The following is a 19,348-nucleotide window of genomic DNA, read 5'->3' as shown; positions in this document are numbered from 1 at the left end:
GTGCCTCACACAGCCCCCCAGTAAGTAATGTGCCTCACACAGCCCCCCCATAAGTAATGTGCCTCACACAGCCCCCAAGTAAGTAATGTGCCTCACACAGCCCCCCCATAAGTAATGTCCTCACACAGCCCCCCAGTAAGTAATGTGCCTCACACAGCCCCCCCATAAGTAATGTGCCTCACACAGCCCCCCAGTAAGTAATGTGCCTCACACAGCCCCCCAGTAAATAATGTGCCTCACACAGCCCCCCAGTAAGTAATGTGCCTCACACAGCCCCCCACTAAGTAATGTGCCTCACACAGCCCCCCAGTAAGTAATGTGCCACACACAGCCCCCCCCATAAGTAATGTGCCTCACACAGCCCCCCAGTAAGTAATGTCCCCCACACAGCCCCCCAGTAAGTAATGTGCCTCACACAGCCCCCCAGTAAGTAATGTGCCTCACACAGCCCCCCACTAAGTAATGTGCCTCACACAGCCCCCCAGTAAGTAATGTGCCACACACAGCCCCCCAGTAAGTAATGTGCCGCCCACACAGCCCCCCAGTAAGTAATGTGCCTCACACAGCCCCCCAGTAAGTAATGTGCCTCACACAGCCCCCCAGTAAGTAATGTGCCTCACACAGCCCCCCAGTAAGTAATGTGCCTCACACAGCCCCCCAGTAAGTAATGTGCCTCACACAGCCCCCCAGTAAGTAATGTGCCTCACACAGCCCCCCAGTAAGTAATGTGCCTCACACAGCCCCCCAGTAAGTAATGTGCCTCACACAGCCCCCCAGTAAGTAATGTGCCTCACACAGCCCCCCAGTAAGTAATGTGCCTCACACAGCCCCCCCATAAGTAATGTCCTCACACAGCCCCCCAGTAAGTAATGTGCCTCACACAGCCCCCCCCATAAGTAATGTGCCTCACACAGCCCCCCAGTAAGTAATGTGCCTCACACAGCCCCCCAGTAAGTAATGTGCCTCACACAGCCCCCCAGTAAGTAATGTGCCTCACACAGCCCCCCAGTAAGTAATGTGCCCCACACAGCCCCCCAGTAAGTAATGTGCCTCACACACAGTCTCCCAGTAAATAATGAGCCTCACACACAGCCCCCCAGGAAATAATGTGCCTCACACAGCCCCCCAGGAAATAATGTGCCTCACACAGCCCCCCCAGTAAGTAATGTGCCCACACAGTCCCCCAGTAAATAATGTGCCTCACACACAGCCCCACAGGAAATAATGTGCCCCACACAGCCCCCCAGTAAGTAATGTGCCCCACACAGCCCCCCAGTAAGTAATGTGCCTCACACACAGTCTCCCAGTAAATAATGAGCCTCACACACAGCCCCCCAGGAAATAATGTGCCTCACACAGCCCCCCAGGAAATAATGTGCCTCACACAGCCCCCCCAGTAAGTAATGTGCCCACACAGTCCCCCAGTAAATAATGTGCCTCACACACAGCCCCACAGGAAATAATGTGCCCCACACAGCCCCCCAGTAAGTAATGTGCCCCACACAGCCCCCCAGTAAGTAATGTGCCTCACACACAGTCTCCCAGTAAATAATGAGCCTCACACACAGCCCCCCAGGAAATAATGTGCCTCACACAGCCCCCCAGGAAATAATGTGCCTCACACAGCCCCCCCAGTAAGTAATGTGCCCACACAGTCCCCCAGTAAATAATGTGCCTCACACACAGCCCCCCAGGAAATAATGTGCCTCACACAGCCCCACAGGAAATAATGTGCCTCACACAGCCCCCCAGTAAGTAATGTGCCTCACACAGCCCCCCAGGAAATAATGTGCCTCACACAGCCCCCCAGGAAATAATGTGCCTCACACAGCCCCACAGGAAATAATGTGCCTCACACAGTCCCCCAGGAAATAATGTGCCTCACACACAGCCCCCCAGGAAATAATGTGCCTCACACACAGCCCCACAGGAAATAATGTGCCTCACACAGCCCCCCCATAAGTAATGTGCCTCACACAGTCCCCCAGGAAATAATGTGCCTCACACAGCCCTCCAGTAAATAATGTGCCCCACACAGCCCCCCAGTAAGTAATGTGCCCACACAGTCCCCCAGTAAATAATGTGCCTCACACAGTCCCCCCAGGAAATAATGTGCCTCACACAGCCCCCCAGTAAGTAATGTGCCTCACACAGCCCCCCAGTAAATAATGTGCCTCACACACAGTCCCCCAGTAAGTAATGTGCCACACACAGCCCCCCAGTAAGTAATGTGCCTCACACAGCCCCCCAGGAAATAATGTGCCTCACACAGCCCCCCAGGAAATAATGTGCCTCACACAGTCCCCCAGGAAATAATGTGCCTCACACAGTCCCCCAGGAAATAATGTGCCTCACACAGCCCCCCCATAAGTAATGTGCCTCACACAGCCCCACAGGAAATAATGTGCCTCACACAGCCCCCCAGGAAATAATGTGCCTCACACAGCCCCCCCATAAGTAATGTGCCTCACACAGCCCCCCCATAAGTAATGTGCCTCACACAGCCCCCCCATAAGTAATGTGCCTCACACAGCCCCCCAGGAAATAATGTGCCTCACACACCCCCCAGGTAATAATGTGCCTCACACAGCCCCCCAGGAAATAATGTGCCTCACACAGCCCCCCAGGAAATAATGTGCCTCACACAGCCCCCCAGGTAATAATGTGCCCACAATGTTCTCCCCCTTCCCTAGTCCCTATCATGTTTCTCACCTCACAGATGCAGCTCTCTCTCTCTTTCTGTGCGCTGCTTTCCCCTGCTGGTCATGTGATCATGACATCATCACAGGTCTTTCAGCCTCTGGAACTCCCGGAGGTAAGGTCCTTGCAGGGGAAAGCAGCGCCTGCACTCGTTCTCATCACGATCTGAGGACACAGATCGTGATGAGAACGAGAGGGAAGGAATCTCCCGGGCAGCGGGGCAGATGATCTGCTGACCCGAGGAGATTCGGGGCACTGGCCAAAAGATCCGGGGCACGAGCCCCGGATATTTTGACCTAGCGACGCCCCTGGCTTACAGTCTATGAGGAGGAGGGGGCGATTAAAGAGCTTACAGTCTATGAGAATGAGGGGGTGACACAAGAGCTTACAGTCTATGAGGATGAGGGGGTGACACAAGAGCTTACAGTTTATGAGGATGAGGGGGTGACACAATAGCTTACTGTCTATGAGGATGAGGGGGTGACACAAGAGCTTACAGTCTATGAGGATGAGGAGGTGACACAAGAGCTCACAGTCTATGAGGATGAAGGGGTGACACAAGAGCTTACAGTCTATGAGGATGAGGGGGTGACACAAGAGCTTACAGACTTTGAGGATCATAGGGTGACACAAGAGCTTTCAGTCTATGAGGATGAGGGGGTGACACAAGAGCTTACAGTCTATGAGGATGAGGGGTTACACAAAAGCTTACAGTCTATGAGGATGAAGGGGGTGACACAAGAGCTTACAGTTTATGAGGATGAAGGGGTGACACAAGAGCTTACAGTCTATGAGGATGAGGATGAGGGGGGTGACACAAGAGCTTTCAGTCTATGAGGATGAGGGGAGAACACAAGAGTATACAGTCTAAGAGGATGAGGGGGTGACACAAGAGCTTACAGTCTATGATAATGAGGAGGGACACAAGAGTATACGGTCTATGAGGATGAGGGGGTGACACAAGAGCTTACAGTGTATGAGGATGAGGGGGTGACACAAGAGCTTACAGTCTATGAGTATGAGGGGGGGCACAAGAGGTATAAGAGCTTGTATAATGGTCCAGCCATTCTTTATAAGAAGACAGTATAAAATATTTTAATAAATAAAAAATTCCTCTGCTTGAACCAGTCATCAGTTGCCATCTAATATGCAAAGCTGGGATGGGAGGAGGACATAGGATGGGTTAGTAAAGAGAGAGTTGAAGTTTCATGCAGTTAGCGAGTGTGATAGATCTGCCTAAAGAGATGGGTTTGAAACTTCGGAGGTTGGGGGAAGGTCATTTCAGAGAATTGGTGCAGCTCGGGAGAAGTCCTGGAGATGTCTGTGAGAGGTTCGAATTATGATAGAGATTAATCTAATATCACTGGCAGATCGAATCTATAGTAAGGCAAAGGGCAACTACAATAAAATGTCATATCTTTCTAATAAAATGTTTCAGAATGTAAAAAGTACTAGTGGTCTAGGACCCCTTAACAAATTTGACCTTCTATAGTAATAAAAGTCACTTTGGTCACTTTTTATCATACATCTTTTTGTATAATTGATACTTGTTTATTTTTTTTATTCGCATTGTGGAGCTGGAGGAGCACCATATATGCCAATAGCTGCTCCAGCAGCAGGAGTTGGTGGTACGTTCAATTCTATTGGAAGCTTTCCTGGGCTTGGCAATGCCATTCCATATTCTCCAGAAAGAGTGGGGGTCATTAGAAAGTATTTCCCGGAGACTTGGATATGGGAGCTGACACCTATTGGGTGAGTCACTGATCAAAAATCAATACAAAGCAACAAAAACATTTAACTAAAAAAAAACATACACAATCAACTATGGATATGGATATTGGGAATGGATGATTGACTGTTACTCATTTAGTGTCTTTTTTAGTTGATTCTTTTTATGACTTCCCATTTATTTTATTCAACTCATGTTAGGGGCTGAGGTAAAAGATTCCATGAACATAGGCTCAAAGCTAGCGATAGTACAAGAAAAAGTTACGTGCAGCTCACCCTTTCGCAGGCTCAAAGATGTTGGTTAGAAAGTTAGTGAATAATCCAAGGACACATGCAGATGTATGGTCGTTTTTGGAATAACCCAAGGGTCCAGCATTATTTGGATAATGGCACAATTTTTTCTTACTTAGTGGTGTAAACCACAACATTAAAAGCACAGCAATCAAGATACAAATGAGGTTGAGATGTTCATATTTAATTTAGATTGAAAACATGGTTAAAGAGCACCTGTCACCAGGGACCTAATTTTCTGGTTGCAAAGGCCCATTACAGCTGTGTTGCTCCTCCCTCCCACACTGATACCAGCTAACCAGGCTGTGATCTCTGTGAAGGAGCAGGAGGGATTTGCTGTACAGGAGCACAAATGTGGGGGCTGAGAGCTGTCTTTAGCACAGACAGGTCATATGTTGTTTTTTGAAATGCATCCAAACCAAAGCCCAACCCCTGGGATTATACCGAGGTTTCTGTCAGGGTGCAAGAGAAGTTTTAATATATATAAGTTTTAAAGTTTTAATATATATATATATATATATATATATATATACAGGCGGTCCCCTACTTAAGAACACTCGACTTACATACGACCCCTAGTTACAAACGGACCTCTGGATATTGGTAATTTATTGTACTTTAGTCCTAGGCTACAATAATCAGCTGTAACAGATATCACAGGTGTCTGTAATGAAGCTTTAGTGTTAATCCTGATTCTTATGACAACCCAACATTTTTAAAATCCAATTGTCAAAGAGACCAAAAAAGTTCTGGCTGGAATTACAATGATAAAATATACAGGTCCGACTTACATACAAATTCAACTTAAGAACAAACCTACAGACCCTATCGTGTATGTAACCCGGGGACTGCCTGTATATATATATATATACTATTATATTGTAATGCAAATGCTTAGAGAAAGCAGAAAGGCATATTTGCAACTATATTATGCAGCTGTAATGGGCTTCTGTAACCTGTCTTTAGTGAAAATGAGGTCACTGGTGACAGGTTCCCTTTTTGGAATGAAAATAATACATGGCCTGTGTAGTAATACGGACTATTGTCTTCTAAACTACAAACAACCCAACATTTCCCCTTATATCATGATTTGTCATGTCCAGTCAATACTCCACAGCTTGACTTGTGTTCTTCTGGCTCTGACCATAGTGTAGTAGAGAGATGTCATCGATACACACTAGAGGTTATTGAGGTCCTTGGGGTCGCACTCCTACACATGGACAATTTATAATCCATCCTATGGATGGAAAACCGTTAATATACATAGTATTGGCCAACAAACAATTATGGTCAAAATCCTGCCTTGTAAATTTGTCCAAGTATTGTAACCAGGAGCCGGTGTAGAGGGACTCATGTATTCATACCTGTATAACTGGTATCTCTTTGTCTTTCAGCAACCAAGGTGTGACAGAGCTGCACCAGGTGGCTCCCGACACCATTACAGACTGGGCTGCAGGGGTCATCTGTATGGGACCAGATGGGCTTGGCATTTCACCGTCTGTCCCCCTTAGAGTTTTCAAGCCGTTCTTTGTGGAACTTGCTTTGCCGTACTCTGTGATCCGGGAGGAGACCTTCATCCTAAAAGCCTCCGTCTTTAATTACTTGAAGGAATGTATAAAGGTGATGACCAAAATCTACCTAGTCATTACATATCACACGTCATTCTGTCCATGGTCAAAATCTTACTGTAGGGGATAACATTTATGTATTATATCTTTATTTGGTAGCATTTTATTAATTAAAAACTGTGCATTTTGTACCCCCAATGTAACTTTTCCAAAAAGTGGCCATGTAGGGGTGTAGTAGAAGACACAGTCTTCAGTGGTCCACAGATAATGTGATTGGTGAGGGTCCAGGCTCTGGGACCCCTATCGATCATTAGAATGTGGGGGTTCTTGACCTGCTGCTCCTTAAAATAAAATGGGGCAGATTTTCTTACCAGGTCCAGTCGCGATCCAGCAGCACGTTCTCCAACGCTGATTCGGGTTCTGCCGGGATTCGCAAAGGTCGTGCGCCCGATGTCCACTAGCTGTCGTTGCTGCGCTGAAGTCTGCCGCGAATTCACCTCCTCCGTCTCGGTGTACGTGAGTGCTATTTTTTTTTTAAATTCCGCAGCTTTTCCGAATCCGTCAGGTTTTCCGACGTCCACGCCCCCCGATTTCTGTCGCTTGAAAGCCGGTGCCGATGCGCCACAATCCGATCGCGTGTGCCAAAATCCTGGTGCAACTCGGCGCAAATCGGAAAAATTCAGGAAACCCGGTGGAAAAACGTGATTCGGACTCTTAGTATATGTGCCCCAATATGAGCATTTAAATTGCTGAGACAAAGCCAGAGATAACCGCTGTGGTCAGCAACTTCCAGAACTCCCTTTGACATTGAATTGAGTTGCAGGACATGCACAACCTGCATTTGCATTCATTAGTGAGAATGGGACATGGGTGGATATCCCAGCTGTTGTTCAGATTGTTATTTCCTATCCAATGGATAGAGGATAATGACAACAATTGGAATAACCCCTTTAAATTCTGAGAAAACCTTGTAATTACTAATACTTCTTACATCTGGTACTAGAAGCAGCTTCTTGGGTACTGGAGGATGTGTCCCTTCTGCTTGATTTCAATCTGTGGTTTCAGGACCTTTGGATGATATTTAAAGGTTTAGGGTTAGTTCATATGTCTCTTGTGCACAAGTGTAATGAGAGCAGGAACAGATGTTCCAGGATTTCATGGGTGAAGGTCCTTCTCAGTATAAAATTCGGTGGGTGTAAAAGGGCCCTTTTGAAGGATTGGGCCTGGGACTACTACACAAACCACCTAATTATAATTCATTACTGTTCATGATCTGTGTTTTGTGTTTTTTTTGGCAGATCCAAACCACTTTGTTACCATCTCCAGAAGTAGAACTGGTGTCCTGTCCGGAGTGTCAGTACCGCAGTTGTCTTTGTGCCGATGAGAGTAAAACATTTTACTGGAACGTGAAAGCTGCTACAATCGGTGGGTGATGTATAGACTTATGTCCAGAATTTTTAAATTTTTTTAATCTGATAATGTATCATGTGACCTGTTGTTTCCCACATTGTTAGAATAACAAGTTACCTTCATCCTTGTAGCAAAATGTCTCTATAATCTCTTCCAGGGGAGGTGAACATCACCGTGAGGACAGAGGCAGTGGACAGCCCAGACTTGTGTAATAATGAGATACCCCTGGTTCCTAAAGAGGGGAATGTGGACACAATAATGAAGCCACTAATTGTTAAGGTGAGTGATCAAGTAACTGACCCCTTAAAATGTGGATTTATTCATTTTAAATCCTTGCACCCAGAACCGAATGTGCGTGTTAAAGGGGTTGGCTAAATTTTATATTATTTGTGTAATGAAAAAGAATACAATTTTTCAATATACTTTCTGTATCAGGGTTTACTAGATCTCTGCTTGCTGTCCTGCTATAGAAGCTTCTAGATTTGCTTCCACTGGATAGAAATCCAGCCATAGTCATGTGATGTCACACAGGTGCACAAGCCGTTATTATGATCGCAGAGAGCAATCAGAGCCGTGTGATACTAACGGCTCGTGCACCTGTGTGACATCACATGACCATGGACAGATTTCTATCCACTGGAAGTAAACATTAAAGCTTTCTATAGCAGGACAGCAAGCAGAGATCTATAAAACTGTGAGGAATTGATACAGATAGCATACAGACAGTCACTGGGTTACGTACAAGATAGGGTCTTGTAAATTTGTATATAAGTCGAAACTGTATATTTTATCATTGTAAATCCAGCCAAAAATAATTTTTTGCTGTAATGGGACCAAGGATTATCAATAAAGCTTCATTACAGACACCTTACAGCTGATCATTGCAGTCTGGGACTAGAGTAACATCCAGAGACTTCACCAGAGGTCACAGTGGGCAGAGGGGTCCTTCTTTAACTAGGGGTTGTCTGTAAGTCAGGTGTCCTTAAGTAGGGGACCGCCTGTATTAGAAAATTATAGAAATTTTCCGTACACAAACCATATCAACTGATATTTAGGACCTAACTTTGGGAACTTATTTTTATCGAACGCTTTTTAATACAATATATACAATCTTTGACCTAGCAGAATTTTTGAACTTTCACCTTTGGGTTTCTAGCCAGGTGGGGTGTTGGTGGAGAAGTCTCACAACTCGATGATCTGCATGCGAGTAGGGCAAGGTAAATGTCACGAGAATCCTTTTCTTGTATCATTTAGCATCGCTCGCAGCTTTACAACTTGATATTTGTGTTTATTATTTAGAAAATTCAACAGCAGAAACAATATCTCTGAAATTACCCGGGAATATTCTCAAAGATTCCGAGAGAGCTTCTATGACTGTAGTGGGTAAGAAGTGATTTTTGTTCAATCATCTGAAGATAAATTGACCTTACAGGAGTTTTCCACAATTTTCCACAGTATAGGGCCTAACTTGCTAATCGGTGGGGGTCTCAGTGATGAGACCCCCAAAAGATCACGAGAACGGGGAGTCCGATGGGGTCCGATGTACCTCTGTCGGACCCTCATCGCTCCCCGAGATGAGTGGAGCAGACGACCCGTATGTCCGTGCTGCCCCATTTATCTCTATGGAGCTGATGGAGATTGTTGAGCTCCGCACTGTGGATCAGGCCTAAATTGTTTCGATGGAAACCCCCTGTAAAATAAGTAGGTATCATTTTCTCCAAAATATACATATTTGTCTGTAACTTTAAAATATATCATATATTAGAGGAGTTCTCTGAGAGTTCAAACAATAAACTATCTTTCAGTCTCAGGTCCCGGATGGGATTTATTAATTTTCCTGAAAAAATTCCAAGCTGTACCCACATGTGGTCATTGCAATAAACCACAATCACGCGTCACACTTGTTAGTATTTATATTGAAGCCACTGATTGGCTGCCATGGTCTGACTCTGGTACAGCACATTATCACTATAGGAAAACCTTAACCTAGACCAGAGGAACATTGCTGCTTTTCAATATATCTTCTACTTATCCTTCCTAGCCCCATTCCATGTTGCAGTGTACTTACTGCTGGAGTACTTTTTTGGTTCACTACTGGAGCCTGACTACAAACACCCTCTACTGTAGTCAGATCATATCAGTTCTTCTTTCACAACATAGTCTAAGTTATTTGATTGGTCTTAAGGGGGTTGTCCACTTTCAGCAAATAATTGATATTGATAATGGCTCCTGCACATGCATGTCCATCACAAGACCACAGACAGATTTCTATCCACTGGAAGTAAACATAGAAGATTCTATAGAATCACAGTAGAGATCTAGAATACCACAAGGAACTGATACAGAAAGTTTATTGGAAAATTGTATAACTTTACCTTACAGAAATGATATCAATTAATTGCTGAGAGTAGACAACCCCTAGTCTAAAAACAGGCTAAAGTGACTATGATCCATAACTATATCAGCAGCAGCAAGGCCAGAAAGAAGCATAAGTAGACCTAATATTTATCATATACTTTCTACACCTTTAAAAATTAACTATGTTTTGTATTTTATCCCTTAACCTGAATTTTACATTTTCTAATTTACTCTTTTTATGATTCTATAAATCAGAATTTCTGTTAGCTAAACATATTTTCTAAGCTGTTAGCTTCTTTTTCTTCTACTCTATCCATAAATCTGAATTTTACATCTTCTGATTGTCACTGATGTGTATTTCTACTTTAGGAGATATGATGGGCACAACCCTTGAGCACTTAGATCATCTCTTAGCTATGCCTTACGGTTGTGGGGAACAAAACATGGTTCTTTTTGCCCCAAATATTTTTGTTCTACAATATTTGGAAAAAACTAAGCAGTTGAGCAGTGAAATTAAAAGAAAAGCTACCACCTTCCTGAAGAGTGGTGAGTTACCATAGACTTTACATTAATAGGCATATCATTTGAGTACTATATACAAGATACAGTCAGTCCGCGGGTTACGTACAAGATATGTTCTTTAGGTTTGTTCTTAAGTTGAATTTGTATGTAAGTTGGAACCGTATCTTTTATAATTGTAACCCCAGCCAAATTTTTTTTTGGTCTCTGCGACAATTGGTTTTTAAAAATGTTGGATTGTCGTAAGAACCAGGATTAATAATAATGCTTAATTGCAGACACTTTTTATAACTGTTATAGCTGTTTATTGTAGCCTAGAGCTAAAGTACAGTAAATTACAAATTACCAGAGGTCTGTTTGTAACTAGGGGCTGTCTGTAAGTCGGGTGTTCTTAAGTAGGGGACTGCCTGTATATTTCTCCAGTCACTTTTAAATGAGGTTTACGAAATTACAACTGTTGATCTATTGATATCACTTCCTGTCTTAGAGACTTGATCCTATTTAAGAGTTGGCAGGGTGAAATATATATACTTATATACTTAAGTATAAGCCGACCCGAGTATAAGCTGAGATCCCTAATTTCAACACAAAAAAAATGGGAAAACCTATTGACTCGAGTATAAGCCGAGGTTGGCAAATGCATTGCTCACAGCCTCCCAGTATATAGTCGTCCAGCCCATGTAGTATACAGCCTGTCCAGCCCCTGTAGTATACAGCCTGTCCAGCCCCTGTCATATACAGCTTGTCCAGCCCCTGTAGTATACAGCCTGCCCAGCCCCTGTAGTATACAGCCTGTCCAGCTCCTGTAATATACAGCCTGTCCAGCCCCTGTAGTATACAGCCTTTTCAGCCCCTGTAGTATACAGCCTGTCCAGCCCCTGTAGTATACAGCCTGTCCAGCCCCTGTAGTATACAGCTTGTCCAGCCCCTATAGTATACAGCCTGTCCAGCCCCTGTAGTATACAGCTTGTCCAGCCCCTGTAGTATACAGCCTGTCCAGCCCCTGTAGTATGCAGCCTGTTCAGCCCCTGTAGTATGCAGCCTGCCCAGCCCCTGTAGTATGCAGCCTGCCCAGCCCCTGTAGTATACAGCCTGCCCAGCCCCTGTAGTATGCAGCCTGCCCAGCCCCTGTAGTAGGAAAAAAATAACACTGTACTCACCTTTCTGACGTCCCCCATAGGTCTTCTTCTGTCTCCGATGTTCCGGTGCCACCTCGGGTCCTTTGGTCCTCTTTGGATTCTTCCACTCATCTTCGGCTCCTTTTCGGGTCTCCGTGCTCGGCCGGCACACAGAATGACGTCAGCCGCCTGCCGACGTCATTGTTTGTGAGCCGCTGGCATCACAAGGGGACCCGAAGAGGAGCGGAACTTCCCGAAGAGGAGCGGAAGAACCCGAAGAGGATCTGAAGCATCGGATCGAACACAGAAGAGGACCTATGGGTGACGTCAGTTTTTACTTAATTTTTTTTAGTTGACTCGAGTAAAAGCCGAGTTAGGATTTTTTAGCCCAAATTTTGTGCTGAAAAACTAGGCTTATACTTGAGTATATATGGTAATTCATATACAAACTGTATAAATTCCTTGCCTTTTCCCAGGGTATCAGAGGCAGCTGACTTATAAACACAGTGATGGATCATATAGTGCATATGGTAAAAGTGATCTGGAAGGAAATACATGGTGAGTATTCTAAAATACATGGAAACTGGACCTGTTCTATGTGCTTGTGTTTGAGGCTAGTAACTTGTATGGCCTTGGGGGAAAATTTCACATTCCGAGAGGCCTAAATTGTAATTGTAAATTATATGTTGCATCATACCGCTTTCAAGGTAACCTGTCACCAGAATTTAAAAAATTTGCCTGATGACATAGCACTATACTAACTCATGCCTACACTGTTTTTAGTTTTAAAATGGATAATTCATATCCCCAGAAAATGAAGTTTGTAAGCCTACCTGGCACCCTGCTCTTCCCCCCTCTATCCTGATGTGCAGATCAGAGGATAATTCATCAGTCCAAGAAAGGGGGGAAGACATGAGACACACTGCCATGCATGAATAGCCCACACCCTTGAGACACCCTGATCCTTTAGGCATGATGCCAGGTAGACTTATAGGGGCAGATTTACTTACCCGGTCCGTTCGCGATCCAGCGGCGCGTTCTCTGCACTGGATTCAAGTCCGGACGGGATTCATCAAAGCAGTTCCTCCGACGTCCACCAGGTGGCGCTGCTGCGCTGAAGTCTGCTGGAATGCCTCAAAATACACCGGCCTATCCAGGATGAAGGTGAGTGAAATTTTCGCGACACAATTTTTTTTTTAAATGCGGCAGTTTTTCCGAATACGTCGGGTTTTTGTTCGGCCACGCCCCCCCCCATTTCCGTCGCGTGCATACCGGCGCCGATGCGCCAAATTCCGATCGCGTGCGCCAATCGGGCCCTTAGTAAATGACCCCCATAAAGTTCATTTTCTGGGGATAGGAACTATGCATTTTTTAAGCAAAAAACAGTGTGAGCACAAGTTAATATAGCGCTACGGTAACTTGTTATTAGGCTTATTAATGAATCTGGTGACAGGTTCTGTTTAAGATTGGGTAATTGTGAGTTGGCATTATTTGGTCACTGTATAGGGGTATTTTGCAGTGTTTTGTAGTGACAGTAGTATAAATCTTCGTTTTATTAGTATTATTTGGTCAACATATGTCAACTTTTACTTGGTATCATTATTTACACAATGTATCACTTATTCACCATACCAGACATGCAAATAGTATGAGCCATATAATATTCCCAACACTACAACTTGTATATTGCTGATGTTCTTGTCTTGAGATGTAAGGGCAGCTCTTGTCACAGGTACTAACATTTCTGTTAACCTTTTTTCTATATTATAGGCTGACTGCTTTTGTCGTGAAGTCATTCAGTAAGTCTCGACCTTACATCTCTATTGATGAAGTTCAACTCAACACTTCCTATACTTGGTTAGCAAGAAACCGATACTATACTGGCTGTTTCCGGAATGTGGGGAAGCTCTTCCAAAGTTCTATGAAGGTAAAATGTATTCATTTTTCTATTAATTGTTATCAATTGTTAAACAATGAGGAAGGGAAGGGAAATGGGACCCACCTTCGTAGGTTGGTGGACAACACCACTATTTTTCATCATGGTAAAGGAGGTCCAAAATGATTTTGTCCTCAGTAAAAATAAGTTAACGATGCTGTGGCTTTCGCACATTTTACAAATGTTCTTAAGAGAATTTTTTTAATTGATAGGTTCGTTGATATCATGCTGATGCTAATTTGTATTACAGGGGGGTGTCGAAGACGACGTGTCCCTTTCCACCTTTGTAACAATAGCGCTGTTAGAAGCAGGAATATCTCCACAAGTAAGTCATCTCCACCATATAATTACTACAATACCAAATGCTTTGGTGGGTGGCTAAGATCTTTGCTTATCAATGGAGAAAATTGTGCAATATTTTGTAAAAATGTAAGGAATTTTTCATGGTTTCAGGTAGTTCTTTACATTTTACAACCCTTATTCATTAGAAATAACCTTGCCTAATGATGTTGACTTGCCTTGAACCCACCTATCATCATGTTGTTCCCTATACTGTAGGTGACATTAAATATTTTGTGAACCCCACACAACAAAACGGCGCTTTTGTCAAAAATAACTGATGCTGAAGTATCTCAGCATTGCTATGACAAAGTGTTGCAAAGTTAAAGGACATCTACCACCACATTTAGGGTGGTAGACTGTCCCCAAACCTATGCTCATTACCTTAGGGGTGACGGGGGACTGCTGCTGTCATGCTCCGGGCCTTCTTCTATACCAAACGTTTGGCGATGGTCTACCTCCCTAAAATGTGCTGGTAGGTGTCCTTTAAGTGATGGAGTTGAAAAATATGCAGAGGACTAACTGTTTTTTTTCTACTTCCAGGACCCTCTTGTTAGAGATTCAGTTCTTTGCCTGCAGCAGCTTGCTTTGAATGTTAACAATATGTACACCCAAGCGTTGCTGGCTTATGCTTTCACGTTGTATGGGGACACCTATTATAGGAACATATTACTGAATAGACTCGAGCAGAAGGCTGTGAGAAGGGGTAAGTGTGTCACAATATTCATACTTTTAATACATTCTTATTACAATGTATTCTCCATTTCAGCACCTAGGACAGTTCTCGTTATACTTCCTACGTTATTGCATTTATTACGGCCGTGTGAAAAACAGGGTAATGTTAGCGGAAAGTTTCGGCCAGAGATTCTAGCAGTGAACACTCCATAGGAACCGTCCGGCTGTGCCGCAACCTTGGCTGGCCCAGCTCTATCATTTATCGTGTAGCCGTCCGACTCGGTGACAGTGCAGCGCTACGTTCACCACACTGTGACCACGCATAATGGAAGTCAATGGTGGCCGTGAAATGGCGCCAATTTGTACTGCATGCTCATGACCGCCATCTCCAGTCATCTGCATGAGGCCTAAAGATATAAATATCTAATAAAGAAATTTGTAATGTGTTTTTGCAACTTTCCAGTGCTATAAGCTGATTGAAGTGCATCTGTGATATGGTATATATATTGTTTATGCTTCTCTTCTACGACTTTTACCCTGCGGATAGATGGACAGTTGTATTGGCAACCAAAACCCAAACCCTTGTCGGATGAGCCATTCTGGCAACGGGCTTCATCCACAGAGGTGGAGTTGACTTCTTATGTGCTCCTGGCTCTGCTCTCAGCGCCTACAAAGAACCTACGTGATGGAGCACAGATTGTGAACTGGTTGAGTAGGCAGCAGAACGCCTACGGAGGTTTCTCTTCCACTCAGGTAGAGTTTATGAAGTTCTTCAACTCCTAATAAAGGCCCCCTACATGAGGTCAATTTTAGTATGGGAAGCATTTTGGAGCCGATAGACTCCCTTTAAAAAAAAATATATATACAATTCTACGTCTTTATCCACTTTTACTATGGCTTTTTCCAGCATTGCAGTATCATAGTATATCATATATATCATAGTAGAGATGTTAGTCCATCAAGTCCAGCCTCTAAATCCTAGAATGTTGATCCAGGAAAAAGATGGCTGATACCAATTGCCTCTAAAATTAGGCAAACATCATAATAATAATAATAATCGTTCTTTATTTATATAGCGCACACAGATTACCGTACACAGAAATTGCCAAATCAGTCCCTGTCCCCATAGGGCTTACAATCTAAACAACCTACCAGTATGTTTTGGAGTGTGGGAGGAAACTGGAGGACCCGGAGGAAACTCACGCAAACACAGAGAGAACATACAAACTCTTTGCAGATGTTGACCCTGGGACTAGAACACAGGTCCCCAGCGCTGCAAGGCTGTAATGCTAACCACTAAGCCACCGTGCTGCCCATTCCTTCCCGACCCCAATATAATTCTCTGAATATTCATTTAAATATAGATAGAAGACTCGGTTTCTAGAAAAGTGGAACTATTCTTGTAGAAAAAAATAAAGAATATATTTTTTTAAAAACTGTAAACATGTTTATTACTGACCTTTCTATGACAAAACCTCTACAGACTATTTAATCACTTTTTCTAATTTTTGGTGTTTCTGCTCTTCCTAGGACACTATTGTGGCACTTCAGGCTTTGGCTTTATATGCGGAGGCAACATTCAGTGACAAGGGAGAAGCAACTGTGACAGTGACTTCAGCCAAAGGTTTTCGGAAACAATTCCATGTGAATAACGACAACCGACTTCTGCTTCAGAGAACATCACTGCCAGAGATCCCTGGAGACTACACAGTAGCAGCGAGTGGGAATAGTTGTGTCTATGTACAGGTCAGAGAATTGTCCGTATATATCTAATAACGAATTACTTATCCAAAATGAAAACCATGGGAAAACCATGGTACAGGCTGGCATTTATAAGAGAAGCTTCCTGCACCCTGACTATCGTATACGCTTCCTCGGGATGCAGATACAGTTGTATACATCAGTAATACAGTCTGCAAAGGGTGCAGGAGCCTCAGGAGGCCCATAAGGTATCCATTCCCCTATATGAAGAAGCAAGTATTATAAACAGTGGGGGTCATTTACTAAGGGTCCATTTCGGGCATTCTCATCAGGTTTCCCGTATTTTTCCGATTTGTGCCGTTTTTCCCTGAATCCCTGAGTTTTTGGAACACGCTATCGGATTGTGCTGCATAGGCGCCGGCTTTCACGCGACGGAAATCGGGGAGGGCGAGGCCGTCGGAAAACCCGACGGATTCGGCAAAACCGCAGAATTTTTTTAAAAATGTGTCGCTTACTTGCACTGAGGATAGGATCGCGAACTCTGGTGAACTTCAGCGCAGCAGCGACACCTGGTGGACATCGGGCGCAGGACCTTAGTGAATCGCCGGAAGACCCGAATCCTTGACAGAGAACGCGCCGCTGGATCGCGACAGGTTCATAGAAGAAGATTTTTATCATTTTTGTGTTTTTAAATGGACCTTTATTAATCTCAATTTTTTGCAGGCTCTACTAAGATATAATGTCCCACCCCAGAGGAATGAGGCCACCTTCATGATCCGGCTGGATGTAAGACCCATTCAGTGCGCTAGAGGCCTTCCGAAAAAGCTTCAACTCAACATTTTTGTAGCGTAAGTTTCTTTCATTTCAGAACTTTACCCGAATAATCCAAGGTAAGGTTGGTATTTTGCCTTCATGACAAATCTACAATAATCATTTAGTTTAGGTCATTATAGACTATAGAGGATGTCTTTTTGTCAGGGTTTCAGATAAATATGAAGACATACAGTATGTGTATCGGGGAACACGCACAGGATTGGGGTACAGACTCAGGGTACAGGCTCTGAAATAGGGTTCAGCGTACAGGCTCAGAATCGGGGTGCATTGCCCGAAAAAGGGTAGAGGAAAATACAGGTTCAGGGTTCCAGATCAGATTGGGGTTCAGGGATTTGGGGTTCCAGATCAGGTTGGCGTTCAGGGTTCCAGATCTGGAAGAGTACCGGTTGAGGGTTCCAGATAAAACTGGGGTTAAGGGATTTGGGGTTCCAGATCAGGTTGGGGTTCAGGGTTCCAGATTTGGAAGAGTACGGTTTCAGACTTCCAGATCAGATTGGAGTGCTTGATCTGGCATGATATAACATTTGGGGTTCCAGATCAGGTTGGGGCTCAGGGATTTAGGGTTCCAGATCAGGTTGGGGCTTAGGGATTTGGGGTACCAGATCAGGTTTGGGGTTCAGGGTTCCAGATGTGGAAGAGTACAGGTTCAGGGTTCCAGATCAGATTGGGGTTCAGCGTTCTTGATCTGGCAGGATATAAGATATAACATTTTTCATTTCCATTTTTTATTCTCCGCATTATAAAAGTCATAGCTTTTTTGTTTTTCCATGTATGTAGCTGTATGAAGGCTTGTTTTTGGTGGGGCAAACTACTTACTAGTAGCACCATTAAATATATGTAATCTTATTAGCTTGTAAGAAGCTCGAATAAACTTACACATAAGTAAATAAATCTTATTAGTATAACTGTAGTCGAATGTAAGCATATCTCACAATTTATGAATCATCATTGTCAATCCTATTTTCTCTTTTGTTATAGATATACAGGATTACGGCTGAAATCAAACATGGCTCTTATTGAGGTGAAGATGTTGTCAGGTTTTTTCCCACTAAAAAGCTCAATAGAACAGGTGAGTGATATCTCATGTATGAAGTTGTTGTGACTGAGATTTACAAAGTGGACCATTAAAGGAAACCTACCACTACGGATCTACCTATTCAGGTAGATCTGGTGGTAGGTGCTTCTAACGTATGTGAGGATAACACATTTTAGGGGCGCCGTGTAGCCTCAGCTCCAGCTACTCCACACCTCAGTAGCCTCTTGAGAAAATTTGCATATTCCCTGATTAAAGATTAGAAAATATAGAGGGGAGTAAAGGATTAGCCCTAAAAGGGGCTATCCCCACATCCTGTAGATGCACCTACCACCGGATCTACCTTAATAGCTAGATCCGTAATGGTAGGTTTCCTTTAAATTTAATGGAAAAGGCATTGGAAGGAAGGAAAATCTCACATTTTTGCTGTATTTTAAAATTTGAGAAATATATTAAAGTCAAGAACCAATTAGGAATTGTATTTGTATATTACACTCACCGGCCACTTTATTAGGTACACCTGTCCAACTGCTCGTTAACACTTGATTTCTAACCAGCCAATCACATGGCGGCAACTCAGTGCATTTAGGCATGTAGACATGGTCAAGACAATCTCCTGCAGTTCAAACCGAGCTTCAGTATGGGGAAGAAAGGTGATTTGTGGCCTTTGAACGTGGCATGGTTGTTGGTGCCAGAAGGGCTGGTCTGAGTATTTCAGAAACTGCTGATCTACTGGGATTTTCACGCACAACCATCTCTAGGGTTTACAGAGAATGGTCCGAAAAAGAAAAAACATCCAGTGAGCGGCAGTACTGTGGGCGGAAATGCCTTGTTGATGCCAGAGGTCAGAGGAGAATGGGCAGACTGGTTCGAGCTGATAGAAAGGTAACAGTGACTCAAATCGCCACCCGTTACAACCAAGGTAGGCAGAAGAGCATCTCTGAACGCACAGTACGTCCAACTTTGAGGCAGATGGGCTACAGCAGCAGAAGACCACACCGGGTGCCACTCCTTTCAGCTAAGAACAGGAAACTGAGGCTACAATTTGCACAAGCTCATCGAAATTGGACAGTAGAAGATTGGAAAAACGTTGCCTGGTCTGATGAGTCTCGATTTCTGCTGCGACATTCGGATGGTA

At 43.8% G+C, this 19,348-nt stretch overlaps 1 protein-coding gene across 1 annotated transcript in view; it reads left to right on the top strand.

The window, feature by feature from the left end:
- Positions 1-19,348, top strand: part of LOC140106733 (alpha-2-macroglobulin-like protein 1) — a 77,888-nt gene that overhangs the window by 49,184 nt on the left and 9,356 nt on the right. The window contains exons 18-32 of the mRNA XM_072131347.1: positions 4,278-4,452; positions 6,114-6,339; positions 7,586-7,712; positions 7,855-7,976; positions 8,854-8,914; positions 8,997-9,080; positions 10,425-10,601; positions 12,169-12,250; positions 13,463-13,619; positions 13,879-13,953; positions 14,511-14,673; positions 15,190-15,395; positions 16,173-16,388; positions 17,067-17,191; positions 18,156-18,246. Of these exons, the coding sequence (XP_071987448.1) occupies positions 4,278-4,452; positions 6,114-6,339; positions 7,586-7,712; positions 7,855-7,976; positions 8,854-8,914; positions 8,997-9,080; positions 10,425-10,601; positions 12,169-12,250; positions 13,463-13,619; positions 13,879-13,953; positions 14,511-14,673; positions 15,190-15,395; positions 16,173-16,388; positions 17,067-17,191; positions 18,156-18,246 (2,087 nt within the window). The remainder of the gene's footprint in view (positions 1-4,277; positions 4,453-6,113; positions 6,340-7,585; positions 7,713-7,854; positions 7,977-8,853; positions 8,915-8,996; positions 9,081-10,424; positions 10,602-12,168; positions 12,251-13,462; positions 13,620-13,878; positions 13,954-14,510; positions 14,674-15,189; positions 15,396-16,172; positions 16,389-17,066; positions 17,192-18,155; positions 18,247-19,348) is intronic.

This window comes from Engystomops pustulosus, chromosome 11, assembly GCF_040894005.1.
Source record: "Engystomops pustulosus chromosome 11, aEngPut4.maternal, whole genome shotgun sequence".
NCBI classification, from domain to species: Eukaryota; Metazoa; Chordata; class Amphibia; order Anura; family Leptodactylidae; genus Engystomops; species Engystomops pustulosus.
The sequence above is the reverse complement of the archived record's forward strand: the minus strand, read 5'-3'. Positions and strand labels throughout refer to the sequence as shown.